General features: G+C 40.0%; 3 protein-coding genes across 14 annotated transcripts in view; 2 read left to right on the forward strand and 1 right to left on the reverse strand.

Moving 5' to 3' along the window:
- ppfibp1b (PPFIA binding protein 1b) overlaps nt 1-1616 on the forward strand; it is a 35720-nt gene extending 34104 nt beyond the window's left edge. For all 12 annotated transcript variants that reach the window (XM_049009799.1, XM_049009797.1, XM_049009802.1 and 9 more), the window contains 2 exons: nt 141-206; nt 424-1616. In XM_049009799.1, the coding sequence (XP_048865756.1) occupies nt 141-206; nt 424-504 (147 nt within the window). In that variant the 3' untranslated portion in view covers nt 505-1616. The remainder of the gene's footprint in view (nt 1-140; nt 207-423) is intronic.
- A 1702-nt stretch (nt 1617-3318) lies between these two features.
- Nucleotides 3319-9446, reverse strand: LOC125739567 (NADH-cytochrome b5 reductase 3). The gene is made up of 9 exons (XM_049009811.1): nt 9281-9446; nt 8452-8577; nt 7749-7821; nt 7393-7499; nt 7108-7237; nt 6619-6702; nt 6250-6335; nt 5858-5957; nt 3319-5675 (listed from the first exon to the last, which is right to left on the reverse strand). The coding sequence occupies exons 1-9, from the start codon at nt 9299-9301 to the stop codon at nt 5503-5505; spliced, it is 900 nt and encodes a 299-aa protein (XP_048865768.1). The 5' UTR covers nt 9302-9446; the 3' UTR covers nt 3319-5502.
- A 53-nt stretch (nt 9447-9499) lies between these two features.
- On the forward strand, nt 9500-16676 carry LOC125739566 (uridylate-specific endoribonuclease C-like). Its single transcript, XM_049009810.1, has 8 exons — nt 9500-9643; nt 10381-10440; nt 11036-11135; nt 13486-13597; nt 14313-14434; nt 15365-15477; nt 15618-15768; nt 16077-16676. The coding sequence occupies exons 1-8, from the start codon at nt 9633-9635 to the stop codon at nt 16329-16331; spliced, it is 924 nt and encodes a 307-aa protein (XP_048865767.1). The 5' UTR covers nt 9500-9632; the 3' UTR covers nt 16332-16676.
- Nucleotides 16677-17551: the final 875 nt, after the last annotated feature.

Here is a 17551-nt window from a genome sequence, read left to right on the forward strand (position 1 = left end):
ATAGTGCTAATGCCAGGAATTGAATTTGAGACTCTTAACTAGTTAGTATGAATTCTTTTCAATGAATCGGTCAGCATTTATCTAAACACTTGACTTTTCACGTATTTTTACCTGGGTCTGAGTTTCCTTTGGTTTTGCAGATGGAAGATTCAGAAGGAACTGTGAGGCAAATTGGTGCCTTCTCTGAGGGTATTAATAACCTGACAGTAAGTGTAATTTCACCTCCAAATCACACTTTACGTTGTTTGTTCTGATATTTCAACTATTTCACTTTCTACACAGAATGCCATTTGTCCTTCACGAAATTCCCAAAAGGCCTTGACTTGCTTGACTGACATTTTAAGTTTGGTATTTGATATTTCACCATATTGGAGTAGCCGTTTTAATTGGCCAGGACTCTCACTCTCACATACTGTATTGTAGAGCATGCTAAAGGATGACGAACTCTTTAAGGAGCTGGCAGCGTGCTCACCTGACTCCAGCATGATGGATGAGAACTTGTGAGGGCGTCGCTGTCCCAACGCCGGCAGAGCGCTGTGAACAGGACGGACTGAACCCGCCTGAGCATGAAAACGTGCCCTTCTACTTTGAGCCACGGCCTTGCAATGGCTGTACATCCCAGAATTGTTATCGTTGAGCACAATAGCTATAATTTAAAATCAAACCATTCACGTGTTCAGTCCTCGAGTATCCTCATGCTGTCTGAATTCGTTTTTTTGATGACACCTTGTGGAAAGTCTTAATTTTTCCCTCCTGTTTTCTAAAGGCCGTGTACATCAGTCACCCTCTCCACCTACTGTTTCTCCTACTGTTTCAGACAAGACACTTTTTTTCTTAGACTGCCTACCAGCTGGTTACTGGAGACTTGTAATGTGAGATGTGCTTTTGTTTTTTGCTTATTTAACGAAGTGACATTCATAACTTTTTGTAAGATGGTTTTTAGCTCTAAATTCTAGAAGACACTAGGAAAAACATTGTGAAAATTCACCATTGTGTGAAGAGCCATCAGATCTGTAGTGCGTGGAAGGTGCCAATGGTCCTGTAACGTTTCTAACAAATGTCGATCTCCAACCTCCTAACATGCCAAGGGAACCTCTGCTTCAGAGCTGAGTGAAGGGTTTGCTTTGTAAGCTGTAACACAGCATTAGCCTTAAGTCACTTCCGAAGCACACAATGGAAAGTGCCATTAACATCGTACCCTAGCTGGGGAATAGCCAGTCTTCTCAAGCCTCTTGCTCTCAGTGCTGTGCTTGTCCCCTGTGCTTTACTTTTTAGTTGCCTTGAGTGGTTACATGTTACGTTTGTCACTCTAGCGGTTTCCCCACTATGCAAGAACAGGAACTCAGTTTTGAGTTGTTGCTGTTAATTATTATTGAAGTCTGTGTTTTAATATTAATATTATTAGGGTAGTTGTGGTCCATGTGTATGTAATGTTATTTTAATGCATAATGTGCATTTAGCATGTTTTGAAAGAAAGCAATAAGATGCTACCCAGCAATACTTCTATGCAGATCCCATTAACCGTCTATGTAAAAACCTATTTCTACCATATACTGTGAGGTTTTTATGCATTTTTAAAAAGTCAATAAAATTAACAGAATCAAGTGCCTACAGTGGTTTATGTGTGGGGACATTGTTTGTTGAGAATAAAATGAACAGAATCCAATTGTACTCAATCTCAATTTCCATACACAGTTATTCTTGTTAGTCAGTATCAGGTTACCATGGTGATGATGGGTCTGTCAGGTTTTATTTAACTATATTAGTTCGGTGAAACTACCAAAGTCCATTTTGGGCTGTAGCTCACTCATTTAGCCTGAAACCAGCACTTAAAAAGCCCAGCAGGACATCTCTCATCTCTCCAGTTACATACATCAATATCAGGAACATGTATACAAAGATGTAGAGGCACATTAGGCAAAGTGGCATTTTCAGCATTTATAACCATGTATATTTCTGTGGTGCCACCACTAGCCTGCCAAAGCTTGTGTGGCTAATTCAAGGTGTGCAAAATGGTACAATTAGCGTTACAATTAGCTTAAGCGCACAATTTGACATGTCAGCTATCATTAACTAAATGGACTTTGTCCATGGCTACTGTGTACAAAGCTAAATTTTGTGCAGAACAGACAAGAAGCCTTTGGGGAAATTTTGGAAAATCTAGACCGGGGGTGGGGTGGCCAATCTTATCCACAAAGGGCCGGCGTGGATGCAGGTTTCAGGGGTAACCTTCAGGTCAGCTGTTCAAACCCAGGTGAGAGGACTCTTCAGCCAAACACTCCTCTAATTAGTAATCTAATTAAGGAGTTGCAGTGAACACAGCGGCCCTTTATGGATGGACAAGACTGGCCACCCCTGGCCTAGACCTTTGCTACACAATGGATATCGCTGAAAATTTCCAGAAGACATACAAGGTTGAATGTTTTAACACCCCTAGAGGCCGTGGATCCCAAAATGATCATGGAATTATGGTACTGAGGTTCAGAATTAATACTTTTGCTTCTCATTATACTGCGACAAAAATGTCCATGACATTTTGTGCCAGTTGCACATTGGTTTAAACTATAAATCTTGGATGCAAAGTACCTTGGTTTGCGAGCATAATTCGTTCCGGAAATGTGCTTGTAATCCAAATATCAAATCGAATTTTCCCATAATAAGTAATGGAAATGATTCGCTCCACAATCCAAAAATATTAATATAAAAATGATTAATACAAAATATAAAGTAAAAATACATAAAACAAATTAACTTGCACTTTACCTTTGAAAAGAATCGTGGATGGTGTTTTGGGAGACAAGAAGGGCTATTTTGTAGGATGACTTTCACTATAACTAACGCAATCACTACTACCTGTTGGCTCACTGGAATCTTTTTCTTGTTGTGCAACTTTAACAAGGAACCTATCTAATGAGAGCCGCTTTTGCCTCCTTTTCGATTTTGCAGAAATGTGCCATTGCGTTGTCGTTAAACACATTCATCGCTTGCACTGCTACCGCCTGCGAAATACTGCTACCTATTGCAAAACACTCGCAGACCAAGTTACTCGCAATCCAAGGTTTTACTGTATTAGCTATACAGACTATTTATTGTCTTTCCCCAGCCTCATAAATCTACTACTAGTTGAACAAAAAAGGTCTCAAAAACGTCAACATAGTAAAAACAAGTGGGAGAAAGTGGAATCTTCTAAGAGACCACAGAACCAACAGGATTATCTGATTTCACTTAATTGCTTTTGACCACTCAATTAAATAAAAACATCAAAGTACAAATGCAGAAAAAGCCCTTGACAGACTTTTCACCACTAGAAGTCCCACATGACATTGTGATACTTTATTATTAGCAGCATTTATAGTGATAAATAGTGTGTATTTTGGCCAATGCAGAAACATGAGTGACACTTTCCTGTTGAACAAAACATACATGAATGTTACAGCCTTACATTGAAGTACACTCTATATTTCGAATTCAAATGCTGAGTCCTGCAGCTTTACTCAATTCTAATTCAAATTCAGTGTTAACATACATATGTGTTCTTAACAATACAGAAACTACCACATCTAATGTTAATTTTGATAATTCGTATTAAAGGTTAAGCAGGAGTTACAGATCTATGACAGCAGTATCTGACATAGGGTTGTATGATATGATATCGGATGACGAAATAAAAACATATAGTTTCATATCGTTTATTTTGTGGTGATGCAAAATACACTGTTCATGGCAACATTTTTTCCATCATTCGGATGACAGATTTGCAAGCATACATGCCACTGCATGGCATGTGCTGCTTTTTATGGGACTTCATTGTTCATTGCAGACTTCTCTCCAATTCCTACCATAACTGATCTGTATTTAAAAAATCCATAAATACGAGGTGCTGATAAGATATATATCATTATCGGGATATGAGATTTTGGTCATATCGCGAAGCCCGAATCTGACCAATCGAGTTTTGACCTGAAGTCACAGCAGATTTTGGACATAAAAACACTTAATTGCAAAGCATTTCTTGGTCCTTATGATTTCATTAAATTTACATTTTTATTCATTTAGCAGATGCTTTTATTAAAGGCAACATACAACTGAGGAAGCAGAGTAAGTCCGTCCCTGGAGCGAAGCAGGTTAGGGGCCTTGATAATGGCCTAGCAGTGAAATCACTCTGCTGACCACTGGATTTGAACCGGCAACTTTCTCATCACAAGTACAGAGTCATGAACCCCAGAGCCACACATCACCCATTTAAAAGCTCTGTACTACTTTGTTACCTAATTTCAGGTTCATGTTACCCTTGGCTGATTATGATGTAGGTTCAGCACCCAATTAACTTGTAAGGTGCTCATCTTTGGCATTTGTGTCCCTCTCTGTCCTGGGCTGTCACCAAATCAAATAAAAAAACAATCTATAAAAATAATATTTGCCACTATATGCATATTCTGTTTCTGTACCCCGATAATAATATTGTGGCCTTTCTTTCAATGTCCTCTGTCTGTAAACATACTCCTTATATAAAATCATATCATGCTATTATAAATCAAGTGCAGTTTTATTCATGTGAAAAGCAAGTTTAAAAGTAAATCGACATCAACATGCAAGTAAGACATCACTGGCTTCTTAATTAGTTGCATGAGATACTCCATGGTGAATATATTAGCATGTTTTTAATTGATCACTTTCCTTCTAAGCCAAAAAGCATAGCCTGCGTCTGACAGCAATGGCTTGATATTCGTAGGGCAGCGCTGAGACAAAAGCGTTTCTATCAATGACTGCCACAGGGTTTCAGTGAGCGATGCTGAATGTGTAACACACGACACCTCAAATGTAACTATGCATAACACTCAAGTAAAAAACACTGAACTGGATATAACTAAATGAACTGTGACCCCTCCCCACCTCCCATTTCCAGCAAGAATCCATCATATTCAGTGTCTGCAAACAGCCTTTTCTATATGGATTTTCACAGACTTCAAGCAGGACATTAGAGCTGTCAAGGCAACAGCAGACAGCAGCAGATCCAAATTAATAAAGAAATTTAAATCTTTAATTATCCTGCAGAAGACACATGTAAGGAATTAACATTCAACGATACAGACAGGATAGGGTACTTCATACCATAATTATTTTCACGGGACTTCCTGGACTTACAGGTAGCTCCCCCTGTAGATTAGGCAGTGGGCAAGTTTTGCAATAGCATGTCATCCCATCAAATTTCAACAGCTTTGCGGCTGGAAACCTGGTACATGATGCGGTTTCTTCGCAACACAAAGTATTTGCATGTTCCTTTGTTGTTAGAGATCAGCAAGCGCCCTGTGACCATGTGCAACAGAGGAATCATCTAATTTCTTAGAATTTCTTAGCCCAGAGGCTAAGACAATTTGATACGCAAGTTGTAGATTTTCAACAGCCTTTAACCATAACTAAAACACATTAACAGAAAATTTGGAAAATAACTGGAAACACCAAACTGACTGCCTCACCCAGTCAGGCAGCTGTTGGCAGCCCTTAGAAGGTGAACCCCCTACTACTAGGGTGTCCAACCTTAACGAGGTTGGGGTTGCAAGCAAACTGGATCATGGGAGGGGGGCCGCACATCAGGATGAGCGTGTCCTCGCCTGGCGGGGGTAGATGCTTGCGCACCATTTCTTCATTGATGAAACCCTGACTGTAGGCCCAGCCTAGGAAAGGCAGATTGGGTCACTGATTGTGTCAGGGACAGCCACTGTACACTGATGAATGAGACTCCAGGAATATCTGAAAAATGACCAGTTGCAACTCGGATATAACTAACTCAACACTGACAACATTTCTGGATGTTGTCAGTCATGTAACTTGGCTGTGAATTGGGGTGTGGATTTACCTTCAGGGGCCTTGTCCACAGTGTACCACAGCTTGAAGCGGGATGAGTGCTGGGCCTCTATCTCATCCAGATCAGAGCGCAGCAAAATGTCCCTCTCGCTCTAGGGTGGACAGGGAGGCTAGATTGTAAGGATCATTTTGATTCCAAACATCCCCAAGGCTGTAGAGCTCTTTGCTGGACATATGCGTATAACTCATGAATGTGAGATAGATCTTTTTCACTAAATGTTCCTTAACAGACAACACATAAGTCAAGCCTCTATTGAACTGCATATCACGTTTTCATAGTGTAATTGTTGCATGCCAGGCATATATCTTCTAAAGTCATTTAGGGTAAAAAAATAAGGTCTGGGTTACAGGGGTGGAATCTCCCATACATGCATCCCGCCTCACCTGGTTAGCAAAGAGCAGGTAACACACAGTCTTATCCGCCGGATCCTTCATTATTGCCCTGATGATCTGCAGCATGGGCGTTATTCCTGTGTGCAAGAGAAACAACTACTCAGATGCCTGGAGGAAAGCCAAGGTGGATGCAGACCCCATGACGCACAGAGAGAGTGCCTGTACACGATCCAGCTGACAGCTTACTGGATCTGGCACGTTAGCAGTACTATTCACTCACAATGTGGCACTAACTTGGTACAATCTAAATAAATCGTTTGCATCAGGCTCAGGAATCAAGGACAAAGAACTGGAAACCGTGAGCTGGTTGAACCTTTAGGTTTTCCTGCATCATGTAAAAGCTGAAGACGGACAGCATACCGGTTCCCCCTGCGATCATGCCAACGTGCTTGGCCTTCTTGAGCACTGGCTCAGACTTCTTATCGGGCTTTATGGCAAACACCCCTGTGTTGAAAGTTCAATCTGGTTAGCTCACCAGTGCTGCAACACATAACCTTTCCTCAGGTTGAACTTTACTCTGAAGCAGACACCAACAGTGACTCATGGTTATTCTACTTGTGAAATGCTGTACATTAAATAGGGTACTTGACATTCATTAAGAAATCAACTGTTTATTTGACAACCTAATGTAGAAGGTAGTTGTACAGCATTAGACAAACATATACACCTTTTGCACACTTTTTAGAACAGTGGAAAGTATTTGTTTCACATTACAAAACAGTTTTATCAAAGTAATCATTTTAAAGATATCTGATTTCTGTGTTTAGTGTCGGTAGCACATAATGAATTTTAATTTTCTTTATTGATATGTGAGGATGTATAAAATGTAGGTTCTACTGGATGCCCTACCTTTTCCCTTGTATATCAGCAGTCCATTTGGACCACGGAAGTCAATGGTGTCACCAATCCGAAGGCTTTCCAGGTACTGGGACATCTTCCCGCCTTCTGGGAACTTTGGGTTGACGTTTTTGTAATAAATCTCAAAAAGAAAGAAATAATAAATAAGTTACTGTGGTATGCAATAACACAGTCACATATCAAATTTTAACTGCATTTTATAAAGCAGTCAGATGTGTACTGGTTTATTACCCCTCCCATAAATAATAGGTCTGAGGCTTTCTTTTTAAAATTTACCTTGACCACCAGGTCCACAAACCCCTTGTCATCGTCGCTGGACACAGGTGTATAGGGACGGACCACTAGGTTCCCATCCACCTTGGCTGACAGATATATGTGCTGGCCTGTAATGGTATTGCAGGGTAATGTCACCAGAACAAGGGAAACTCAAACAAATACACTGTTTGGGGGGAGGGGGTTCCCAGGATAAATCGCCACATATCCATCGCCCCTCTAAGAAAATGCCCAGCATGGCAAACACCCAGTCCAGTCCTAATCCCACATGACCAAAGAACAGTACGCCATCGGCATACACAAAAAACAGGGTTCAAACCTGCCACCCACCGACCCTCTGTTATTGTGAGAAAGCTTACCAATGGGCAGGCCAAGGACATGGTCAGCAGTGGGCAATGAGAAGCGGAACTTCCTGGTGTCATGGCTGATTATCTGCATACATCCCAAAAGGCACTATGTTATCTGAAACATCCACAAAGCACTATGTGGATGTTTCACATTGCATATATATTTGTACAGACAGTTACTGAATACAAGCCAAAATTTAACTCCATGACTTATTTTTCATTTACATTTTATATTATTATGAGAGCTTAAACTTAGACTTTATTGATCTCCTTGGATTGGAAATTCAATGGACAATTCCAGTGTTATGAAAGTGACATTTAAACTCAAACGAAATGCCTAAGCGGGCAGTATCAATGAGCCAATTTACATATATTTAACCCCTTGGGTTGAACATAGGCAGATCCCCAAAACTCATTTACACGTGCGGAATACATGCCATTTTATCAGCGTTATGTGTGAAATCAGACAGACCTTTGCATGGAATTGCAAACCTGACCTCATCCTGAAGAATGTTTATATTTTATAAACTGCGACAGTAAGATGCTGGAAAGTGCCAAGATTGCATATACATATAAACACAATATCATAAATAAGTCCATGTATGTCAGATTTTTTATTTTTTGGTTTTCAGCCGAAACACTTCACCAAGTAAGTCACAGATTTTGAGTGTATAAATCATTTGAAATTCTTTGTAATTAAAAGTCACACAGTTACCTCCTTGTCTATGAGTCGTAAAGCGTATTTGATGTTGGGGTCTTCAAGAGTTATTGCGGGTCTCCTCCTTATACCAAGCAGCCTGAGGATTACACCGACAATGCTGCTGCAACAACTCTGGATAAACTGCAACGAGACAGGGGCACTGGAATTACCTTCCTATGTGATAATACTGCATTATTATAGTAAAATGCCAGGGTTACCAGTTGCCAGTTAATCTACCAAAATCTGGAGTTAATAAAAATACACACATTAAGACCGTCTGTTAAGATGTGAAGGAACATGTACAGAATGAATCAAACGGAAAACGTAGATCTGTCGCCGTACGTGCAAAAACAAAAAGCAAGCGGACAGAAGCCCAAAGAAAGTCTTCTGTTAATGCACACGGTGAGTATCGTCTTCGAGGAAACTTCCCTGGCCCTTAAAATGCAGAAATTTTATCTGGCACCATTGTGTGGTAAATGTAAAACGCAGTCTAAAATAATAGAAAAACTAGCAGAATGAAGCTAAAAATAACTAGAAATTAGCGGTATGTTACAAAAGATTTTATTGCATTCTTGTTAATTCACACGTAACTGCCTTTACTGTCCCGCCTACACTTCTTTCGTATGAGGTCAGTCAGGAAGTTAACTGACTTCGACAGTAAAGGGTTACTTATATACAATGAGGTTGCTAAACCTGAGCAGGTTTTGCACGTGCAATAATGCTACCAACAATACCATTCAGGCAACAATGCATATGGATAAACACTGAGCTCTGCTGCAGCAGTAAACACTATGTACAGTTTGTTCACTAAACTCCGAAACAAACAATTAAACGCCATACTTACATTATAAATAGCGCCCAACATTGTATAATTATGTCTTTGACAAATTGTACGCTAGGGTATTACTTTTTTAACTGTTTATAAAGATCCGTCTGAAAAAGGATCTGATCAGTTCTACCTACAGTTAATCACTTTCGTTTTTCACTCAGACTCTCCCCACTTTGGCACAGCAGTGACGTCCCAACATGTCCTCGCAGGGCAGCCAATAAGCGAGCTCGTGACAAGCCCATCGTCATAGTATGAGGTTTCTCCGCCGTTATGATTGGACACCGTTTAGGCGTGCCGCTGGAGCGTGATAGCGGCCCTGCTCGCAGCGTTCGACACGCCATTCGACTTGGAAGCTTGCAGCTGCGCAATGGCTCGGGGGTAAGGTGTTTCTTGTTTCAGAGTTTACTGGCATAAAATATTTTTATGCCATTGTTTATGATGTGCAGCTATGGGTTATTTTTGTTAGAATCGTGTACCACGGGAAGGTACACTTCGTTCTTGCAGCATATTGCACGAAAACAACTCTGTTTACAAAATTGCAAACTTTAATATTAGTATGGTGCAGAAGAACGGGCTTTACTTCTAATACTATATTACAATTTTCAGAGTGCTGGACCGCAATAAGAATAAATCGAGTTAAACAAAAGAGGTTGCACTTTGCTTCAGTATCATCTTATTTTAAGTCTTTACACAAAACAGACGCGTTTTGGCGTAATGCAACATGTAGAGAAGGCGGGATTAAGACATTTGATTGGTTGGGCCCGCATCTTCTAGTCGCTGTGACCCACCTCCTCTACAATGTGATTGGTGATCTATTTGGACCAATCATTTTGCATTCTGCCTTCAACATTTTGTTGATCACCAGGAATTGAATTACTCTTGTCTGTTATAGTTAATGCACCACTTATAATTTTGATTTGAGTAGCTTTAAATAAAACGCCTTTGTGACACAACTTGAACCGCGTCTCATTGTGACTCTTCCTCACTCCGTCTTTTTCAGTCCGTCTTTACCCGTAATTAATCCAGAGAATGCTCGTCCTTGTACTGTTTGTAATACTTCTCAGCGTGTTTCAACTTGTGCCCTTTTAATTACTTGGTTATTGTAACGTTTCCAGATGCACCAGTGGAGCGCCGCTGCTATTATTGCTTGTTATTTTCCCACACCTTGATGCCAGGTATGTAAAATGGTAAAGAAGTATAACAGGTATTTTAAGACAAAGCAACCCCATACTACTCAAAAAGGTAAAAATGAAATTTTAAATCTTTAACATATGTCTTGTATTGCAACATATTGATACAAACTCTGGACATAAAAGGATATTAATTGATTTTCTTTGCTATAAATAACAGTGATCATCCCATCCCTTTTAAAGAAAACTAGGTTTGACAGGGCTGGCCCCTCAAAATCTATACAAAAAGCGGTGGGTGGAGAGTTGAAAATATGTCATAAATATAGAATAAAAATGATTGTGAATTTTTTTTAGGATTGATCTTCCTTCTGTTTTACACTGGAGCTCTTCTTAAATAGGCTTGATCAGTGTGTTGATTGTAACCTGCTAGACTGCAGCTGTCCAACAATGGAGTGACTGATCTTAGTCATGGTATAAGCTTCTTTCTAAGCACGTTTACTTGCTTTGGAGTAATAAACACACACACATATATATATAATGCCTTTGATTTTTCCCAATAATTGGTTTGTGAAAAGGGGAGTATCTGGGATGAATAGTATAATTTTCATGGATGATTTCTCTATGTACTGTCTTGCCATAGTCAAGCAGTGGACCAGGGACTTTCTGACATTCTTAATGAGTTGTGGAAGTTGGATAAAAACCGGCTGAAATCTGGAACGGACTATACCATTTCTCTGCAGGTATGGGGATGGATGCTGATGTTCCTGTTGATTTGTGACTGCTATGACTGAGCGTAACCGCCCTGCCATGTCATCAGCAATATGGCAACAGCTGTCAAAACACCCGAACCGTGCTGTTGCTTATCCTATGAGTAACTGGGACGGGGTTGACTGGAATTTTTGTGCTGATTAGTTAGACCTGTCCATCATTTCAAAATGAGCAAAAATAGAATAGGCTGCATCTCCAGGATAAGCAGATGGAGGGATGGATGGAGGGAGGCAGTGAGTGAGTGTCATGATTTTACCCCTCGTTTTATGCGATTTTTTTGGCTCCCTGACTCTATTTCAGTTGGTATTCATTGTTCTTTATCCTCATGAAACAATATGGCTATTTTCATGCTTTTTGATGTGTCTTTTGGCTGGTGTTCTCATCTTTGTCCCACCCTAGTCCTGATACTCTAATCCCATGTGACGTAATTTGGTTGCAAATTTTAGGATTTTCACAACATTGTTACTACAAACTCAAATAAGAAAAAGTTGGGACGGCATGTAAAATGAAAATCAAACTGAAAACAGCACTTTGTTAAATTATCTTTGACCTGTATTTCATTGAAAACAATACAACAGCACATTATTTAATGAGTTCCTCATGAATATTATTGTTTTTCTCAAGATAAACACGTATTCCAATTTTGGTTCTTGCAACACATTTCAAAGAAAGTTGGGACAGGAGCAATTTAGGGCCAGTAATGAGGTAAATTGGTTAAATAATGATGTGATTTGAAGCAGGTGATGTCAACAGGTGATTGTAATTATAATTTGGTACAAAAGCAGCATCCAAGAAAGGTCTAGTCCTTCAGGAGCAAAGATGGGCCGAGGATCACCAGTTTGCCAACAAATACATGAGAAAGTTATTGAAATGTTTAAAAACAATGTTCCTCAAGGAAAGATAGGAGGAGATTTGGATATGTCACCTTCAACAGTGCATAACATAATTAAAAGATTCAAGGAATCTGGAGGAATTTCAGTGCGTAAAGGACACAAGGGCACAAGCCTAAGCTGAACAGCCGTGATCTCCGATCCCTCAGGCGGCACTGCATCAAGAACCGTCATTCATCTATAAGCAATATGACCACATGGGCTCAGGACTACTTTGGCAAACCTTTGTCAAGTACCACAATACGCAGTTACATCCACAAATGCCAGTTAAAACTGTACTGTGCCAAAAGGAAGCCTCACGTTAACAGTGTCCAGAAGCGCCGTCGACTTCTCTGGGCTCGGAGGCATCTGGGATGGACCATCAAACAATGGAAACATGTACAGTGGTCAGACGAACAAGTATTTCAGGTATTTTTTGGGAGAAATGGATGCCATGTGCTCCGGACCAAAGAAGAAAAGGATCATCCAGACTGTTACCAGCAACAAGTCCAAAACCCAGGGTCTGTCATGGTATGGGGTTGTGTCAGTGCCCTTGGCAAAGGTAACTTGCAGTTCTGTGATTGCACCATTAATGCTGAAAAGTACATAGAGATTTTGGAGCACAAAATGCTGCCTTCAAGAAGACATCTTTTCCAGGGAAACCCAAGCATATTGCAACAAACAATGCGAAAACACATTCTGCACACATTACAAAGTCCTGGCTGCGGAGGAAGAGGGTATGGGTACTTGACTGGCCTGCCTGCAGTCCCGACCTGTCTCCAATAGAGAATGTGTGGTGCATTTTGAAGCACAAAATGTGATAATGAAGACCCCGTACTGTTGCCCACCTTAAGACTTGCTTGCAGGAAGAATGGGACAAAATTACATCTGAAACACTTCATCACTTGGTGTCATCAGTCCCTAAACGTCTTTTAAGTGTTGTGAAAAGGAATGTCAACATTACAAAGTAGTAAATGCTTTACTGCCCCAACTTTTTTTTTTTTAATGTGTTGCAAGAACCAAAATTGAAATGTGTGTTTATTTTGAGAAAAGCAATAAAATTCACAAGGAACACATTAAATAATGTGCTGTTGTTTTAAATGTAATACAGGTCGAAGATCATTTAACAAAGTGCTGTTTTCAGTTTGATTTTCATTTTGTATACCGTCCCAACCTTTTCTGATTTTGGGGTTGTATTAAAAAAACTAAGTATGAAGCCCCTTTAAATGTTATTTTGTCAGTATTAAAGGTTGAGTCCTTAAAATTGAAATATTTCTTTACATATTAATGCTGACGCTTACCTACGCTCTGTGCCTTAGTTTGTCCTAGTAATGAAATTCTGGAGAACTACGGATAGAATATGAAATGCCAGGAATAATAGTGCAGATTATCGGAAGAGTGACTTTGTTTTTCCTTTTCCTGGAAAAAAAAAGTAACATTATTTTGTTTTAAGGGGAGAGCCGGCTATGTCAGTCAGGGCAGTAACGTGGCCAGGGATTACGCCTCTGCCCCCTTGTTCTCCTACGTTAATGAGGCGAAACTCAAGAAAATCAAGACCTTCTCCTGTAAGTGCCCCGACTGACCGTAACCCCCGGGAGTTGGTCTGTGCATGACACATGGGGTCCTCACTCACTACAAATCACATAATGCTGTGAAGGCAACACGGTCTGAGTTTCTCCTCTGTTATGAAAAATCCCTTCGACTTTGTCAAACCATTAGAAAGTAAGAGGAGGTGTACATCATAACTTCTTTTCCCAGAGGTTACTTGCAACACACTTTTAAAATGCTTTTCTTTCTTTAGCAGTGGAATCTAGAATTTGATTGATGGAGCAGATTTGGACAAACTTTTGAGATGCATTATTGTTATTGGGCTGTTTGTATCATTTCCTCATTGGCCCCTGAGGCTGACATGCTCCGTGACAGAGAGTTGCTCATTGGCTGCTTTATTTTACATGGGAGTCCAGTTTCATGTTCTTTTATCATCCCCGAAAGAAGGAGGCTCAGACAGTTTTTAATTTTGATTAACTTTGACATATTTATCCTTTCGTGAGAGAGAAAAGAAAGTTTATGACTCAACAGATGTTTCCTAAAACTCCCTCTGTTGTTTGTCTGAACACATGACATAATGAAATAGCTCAATTACTGAAACGCAATATAACAATTGGAAGTCATTTTAAAACTTTGTTTATTAATGTTTTTCTCCCCCACAAAAAAAGACTTTATCATGATGAAATAGAACACAACTTTTGACTAAGTCAACAAAATGAGTTCTTCCTGCAGATCTCATGAATCTTTTGGACAACTATGAACCATCCACTGGTGTGGCGGAGAAGGTCACTGCAGAGGAGATCGCAGAGAACAATCTCTTCCTGAATGCCGTGTTAGAGACAGATGTCATGAAGGTATTGACCCCCACACCAGCCAGGCACATCAAAGTTTCCTTTCTGAAATTATCCCTAATGGTTTATCTCTTTATAATTGAATTGTTTGCGCAACTTCACATAAGAGTAAAATTTGTTCTTTGCTTTGGGGTGAAATGGTGAGTTGGGTTTATTAAAAATACTTCAAATGTGGCATAAGTGAATCCAGATTTCTTTGGTACACATATTACATTGTGTGATTATTAAGCAATAGTTGGCTTTGGTTAGAGAACCTTTGCTCAGCCTTGCCTAAATATTTTAGGAGATTGAAAGTCATAATCATGTAGACCAAAGTAGATATTTCTCCACACTGACGTGGAGCAGGATTTTAGTGCCATAACATCCATACACTGTTTTGATCTTTATTTACATGGCTCTCGCAACATCGCATTCGTCTGGTGTCGTGATACTGTTGCCTGTGTCAGTTTTGGCTCTGTACTTGGAAAGATTTATGCTAACAAAAAATGACGATGAAACACAGATGTTTAATAAAACAAAAGGCCAAATTCAGAAACCAGCAAACATATTGATAGCTTCGGGAGGTTGAGATTTTCTCTTTTTTGCCCTTTTAGAAGATTTGACTCTTTGATAGAGAGAACGTTTTTACATACGCCAAACAGAGGCAGTTGTACATAACATTGTAACATTACTTTAGCAAAACGTTAAAATAGATGTTCTTGAGTTTTTATTTATTTATTTAAATAGTCTCGGAATCAGCCAATGGCCGAAAAATCATAGTTTAATTTGCTTTTTTTTATATATATTGCCTTGGTTGTGGATGTGAGGAGTTTAATGTGGATGTTGTGTTAAATGTCACTTAGCAGCATTAAGACAAGTTTGGTAGTTCTGGTTGACATAGAGATCAGGTTTCTGGGGATGCTTGTGATTTACTGGATGTGGCTGGTTTGACAGCGAACTCACCGGTACCTGGTCAGCAAGGGTCACTCGCAGTCAGACCTGAGTCAGTTCCGGAACCAACTATATAACATCTGGTTTCACCTGTACCACCGAGACAGGCGGGGAAGGTAACTATACTACCGTTTCTGCCCTCTAAGTTTTTATTTGGTAGGACACTAGAAAGTACCATTGGGAGACTGTTATTGAACTATAAAATTATAAAAAAGATGAAGGATTTGCTCCTTGTTTTTGCCTGACTGCCGTACAGCGAGGACTCGTGCGGGTTCGAGCACGTCTTCGTCGGTGAGACTAAGTCCGGGACTGAGCTCATGGGCCTACACAACTGGGTCCAGTTCTACTTGCTGGAGAAGCAGGGTCTTGTGGACTACAAGGGCTACAAATCGAGAGACAGAGACACGGTACCAAGACCCGAAATCACCCCCCTTCACTGCTTACGTGTCTCACTCATTTACAGAACTGTGAGCTCACATTGTTACAAAAAGTGAGAATGGTTGAGGGATTTGATGGAGTAAAATGTATTAAACTTAGGATCAGATTGTGGATGTTGACAATGCCGGAAAACGCCTGGAGGATCCCAGAGGCATTTCAGGCACTTAACAAAAGGAATTATACTTGGGACACACATAGAAAGTGTAGCATATATAGCCTCAGCCAGTATAAGGAAGGTTTTATTACAGTAATCATCTATATGGTTTGTTCTCTCCAGCCAAACAAAGACGACCACATCTTGAACATACAGTTCAGCTGGAACGGCCTGGTCAAGCCGGTGGGCAGTGCCTTCGTCGGCGTCAGCCCCGAATTCGAAGTAGCCGCCTTCACCATTCTCTTCCTGGCCTCTACCGAGAAGACAACCAGAGCTGTGGTGAACATGGACAAGTACCAGGTGGAGCTGGTGGTGAGCCGGCATGGCCGCTACATCGGGACCGCCTACCCCCACCTCCTGAGCACCCGGCGTCCGTAGAGACAGGTGCCTGCACGCTGTACCTGATTGGATGGCGTTTAGAAAGGTCGCCAAAGGGTTAACCTCCTACTTTCTTTTTTGTTTATTATGAAATTTTTATAGCAGTTCTTGTAATCACAAGCTAGGAAAGCTGGGGGGGGGGTTAATATACCACTGTTTTTATTATATATGGAAACCGGATTTTACTTATGAACTTTTATTTTTTCCAGAGTAGTTTTAATCAAATTTGGAAAAAAAACATCTCTATCTGGTAGTTTTAATGTCTCTTTTTAAATATCTATACTGTTACTAGTGCATTGTACTAGTATTAGCAGTGGTTTGCTTAATAAAAGATTTTTTACAGTACATGTTTTAAACAGTGTTTTGTGTTTGCATATTGTGGCCCATGCTACTGAATATTTTTCCAGATATCATTAACCATGTCGGGTTATATGCTCTGTTAAAGGTCGTGCCACTGGGGGGGGGGGGGTCACCTTTCACCACTAGCTGAAACAAAGAGAAATAACTCAAGTTTAACGAATTCTAGTTAATTCACTACTGCAAAGCAACATGGAACATCCACAAACCCTTATCCCTATACAGAAGTGTTTACGCGAGAACATGGCAGCAAAAACATGCGTCAGCTTTAGACAATAATTCATGTGTGATGTATGCACATACCTACAAACTCAAATAGACTTTTGGGGCAACAGCGGTCATTCTCATACATCCCACTGACACGAAAACACTGCCTTCATTAGAAATCACAGAAAGCTGCTTAACATGGCAGATTCTAGTTATAGAAGCGGTAAGTCGAGTTTACCTGGGGCTTGACTTTTTGAACGATGACTGGCATCAGTTAAATACTCGAGTTATAGCCCTGAGTGACCGCACCTAACGACACCCATGTTCTGTATAGTGTATTTTGACGATACACAAAAAATGTTGCATTTTTGGAAGAAAATTTATTGCCATTTTATTTACAATATCCTGTGTTTTCCACTTAATTTTAAAATATTCAATTATTTTAAAATGAATTCTGTACACTATTGTAGGCTGTAATGATCTACTCACTATATGACCACTAGATGGCATTAATGTGGCATGAAACTGGCATTGGATAAGATTTGACTTAAGGCTTTATATGGGTACACATGCACATCTTAAACATTAATCGTTACAATATAAATAGTTTAAGATTTATGGTTCTATTTCCTTTTTTTATGACTTTTAAAATGACG

The sequence above is a fragment of the Brienomyrus brachyistius genome, chromosome 3 (assembly GCF_023856365.1).
Source record: "Brienomyrus brachyistius isolate T26 chromosome 3, BBRACH_0.4, whole genome shotgun sequence".
NCBI lineage: Eukaryota > Metazoa > Chordata > Actinopteri > Osteoglossiformes > Mormyridae > Brienomyrus > Brienomyrus brachyistius.

Bases quoted from the DNA above. Each gene is read 5' to 3' on its own strand.
- LOC125739567 (XM_049009811.1), bottom strand. From the start codon at position 9,301: ATGTTGGGCGCTATTTATAAT. The intron at 8,578-9,280 runs GTAAGTATGGCG...GTCTCGTTGCAG, and splicing joins TGTTGGGCGCTATTTATAAT to TTTATCCAGAGTTGTTGCAG. The intron at 6,336-6,618 runs GTATGCTGTCCG...TCTTGCACACAG, and splicing joins CATGATCGCAGGGGGAACCG to GAATAACGCCCATGCTGCAG.
- LOC125739566 (XM_049009810.1), top strand. The intron at 13,598-14,312 runs GTAAGTGCCCCG...TTCTTCCTGCAG, and splicing joins GAAAATCAAGACCTTCTCCT to ATCTCATGAATCTTTTGGAC. The intron at 15,478-15,617 runs GTAACTATACTA...ACTGCCGTACAG, and splicing joins CACCGAGACAGGCGGGGAAG to CGAGGACTCGTGCGGGTTCG.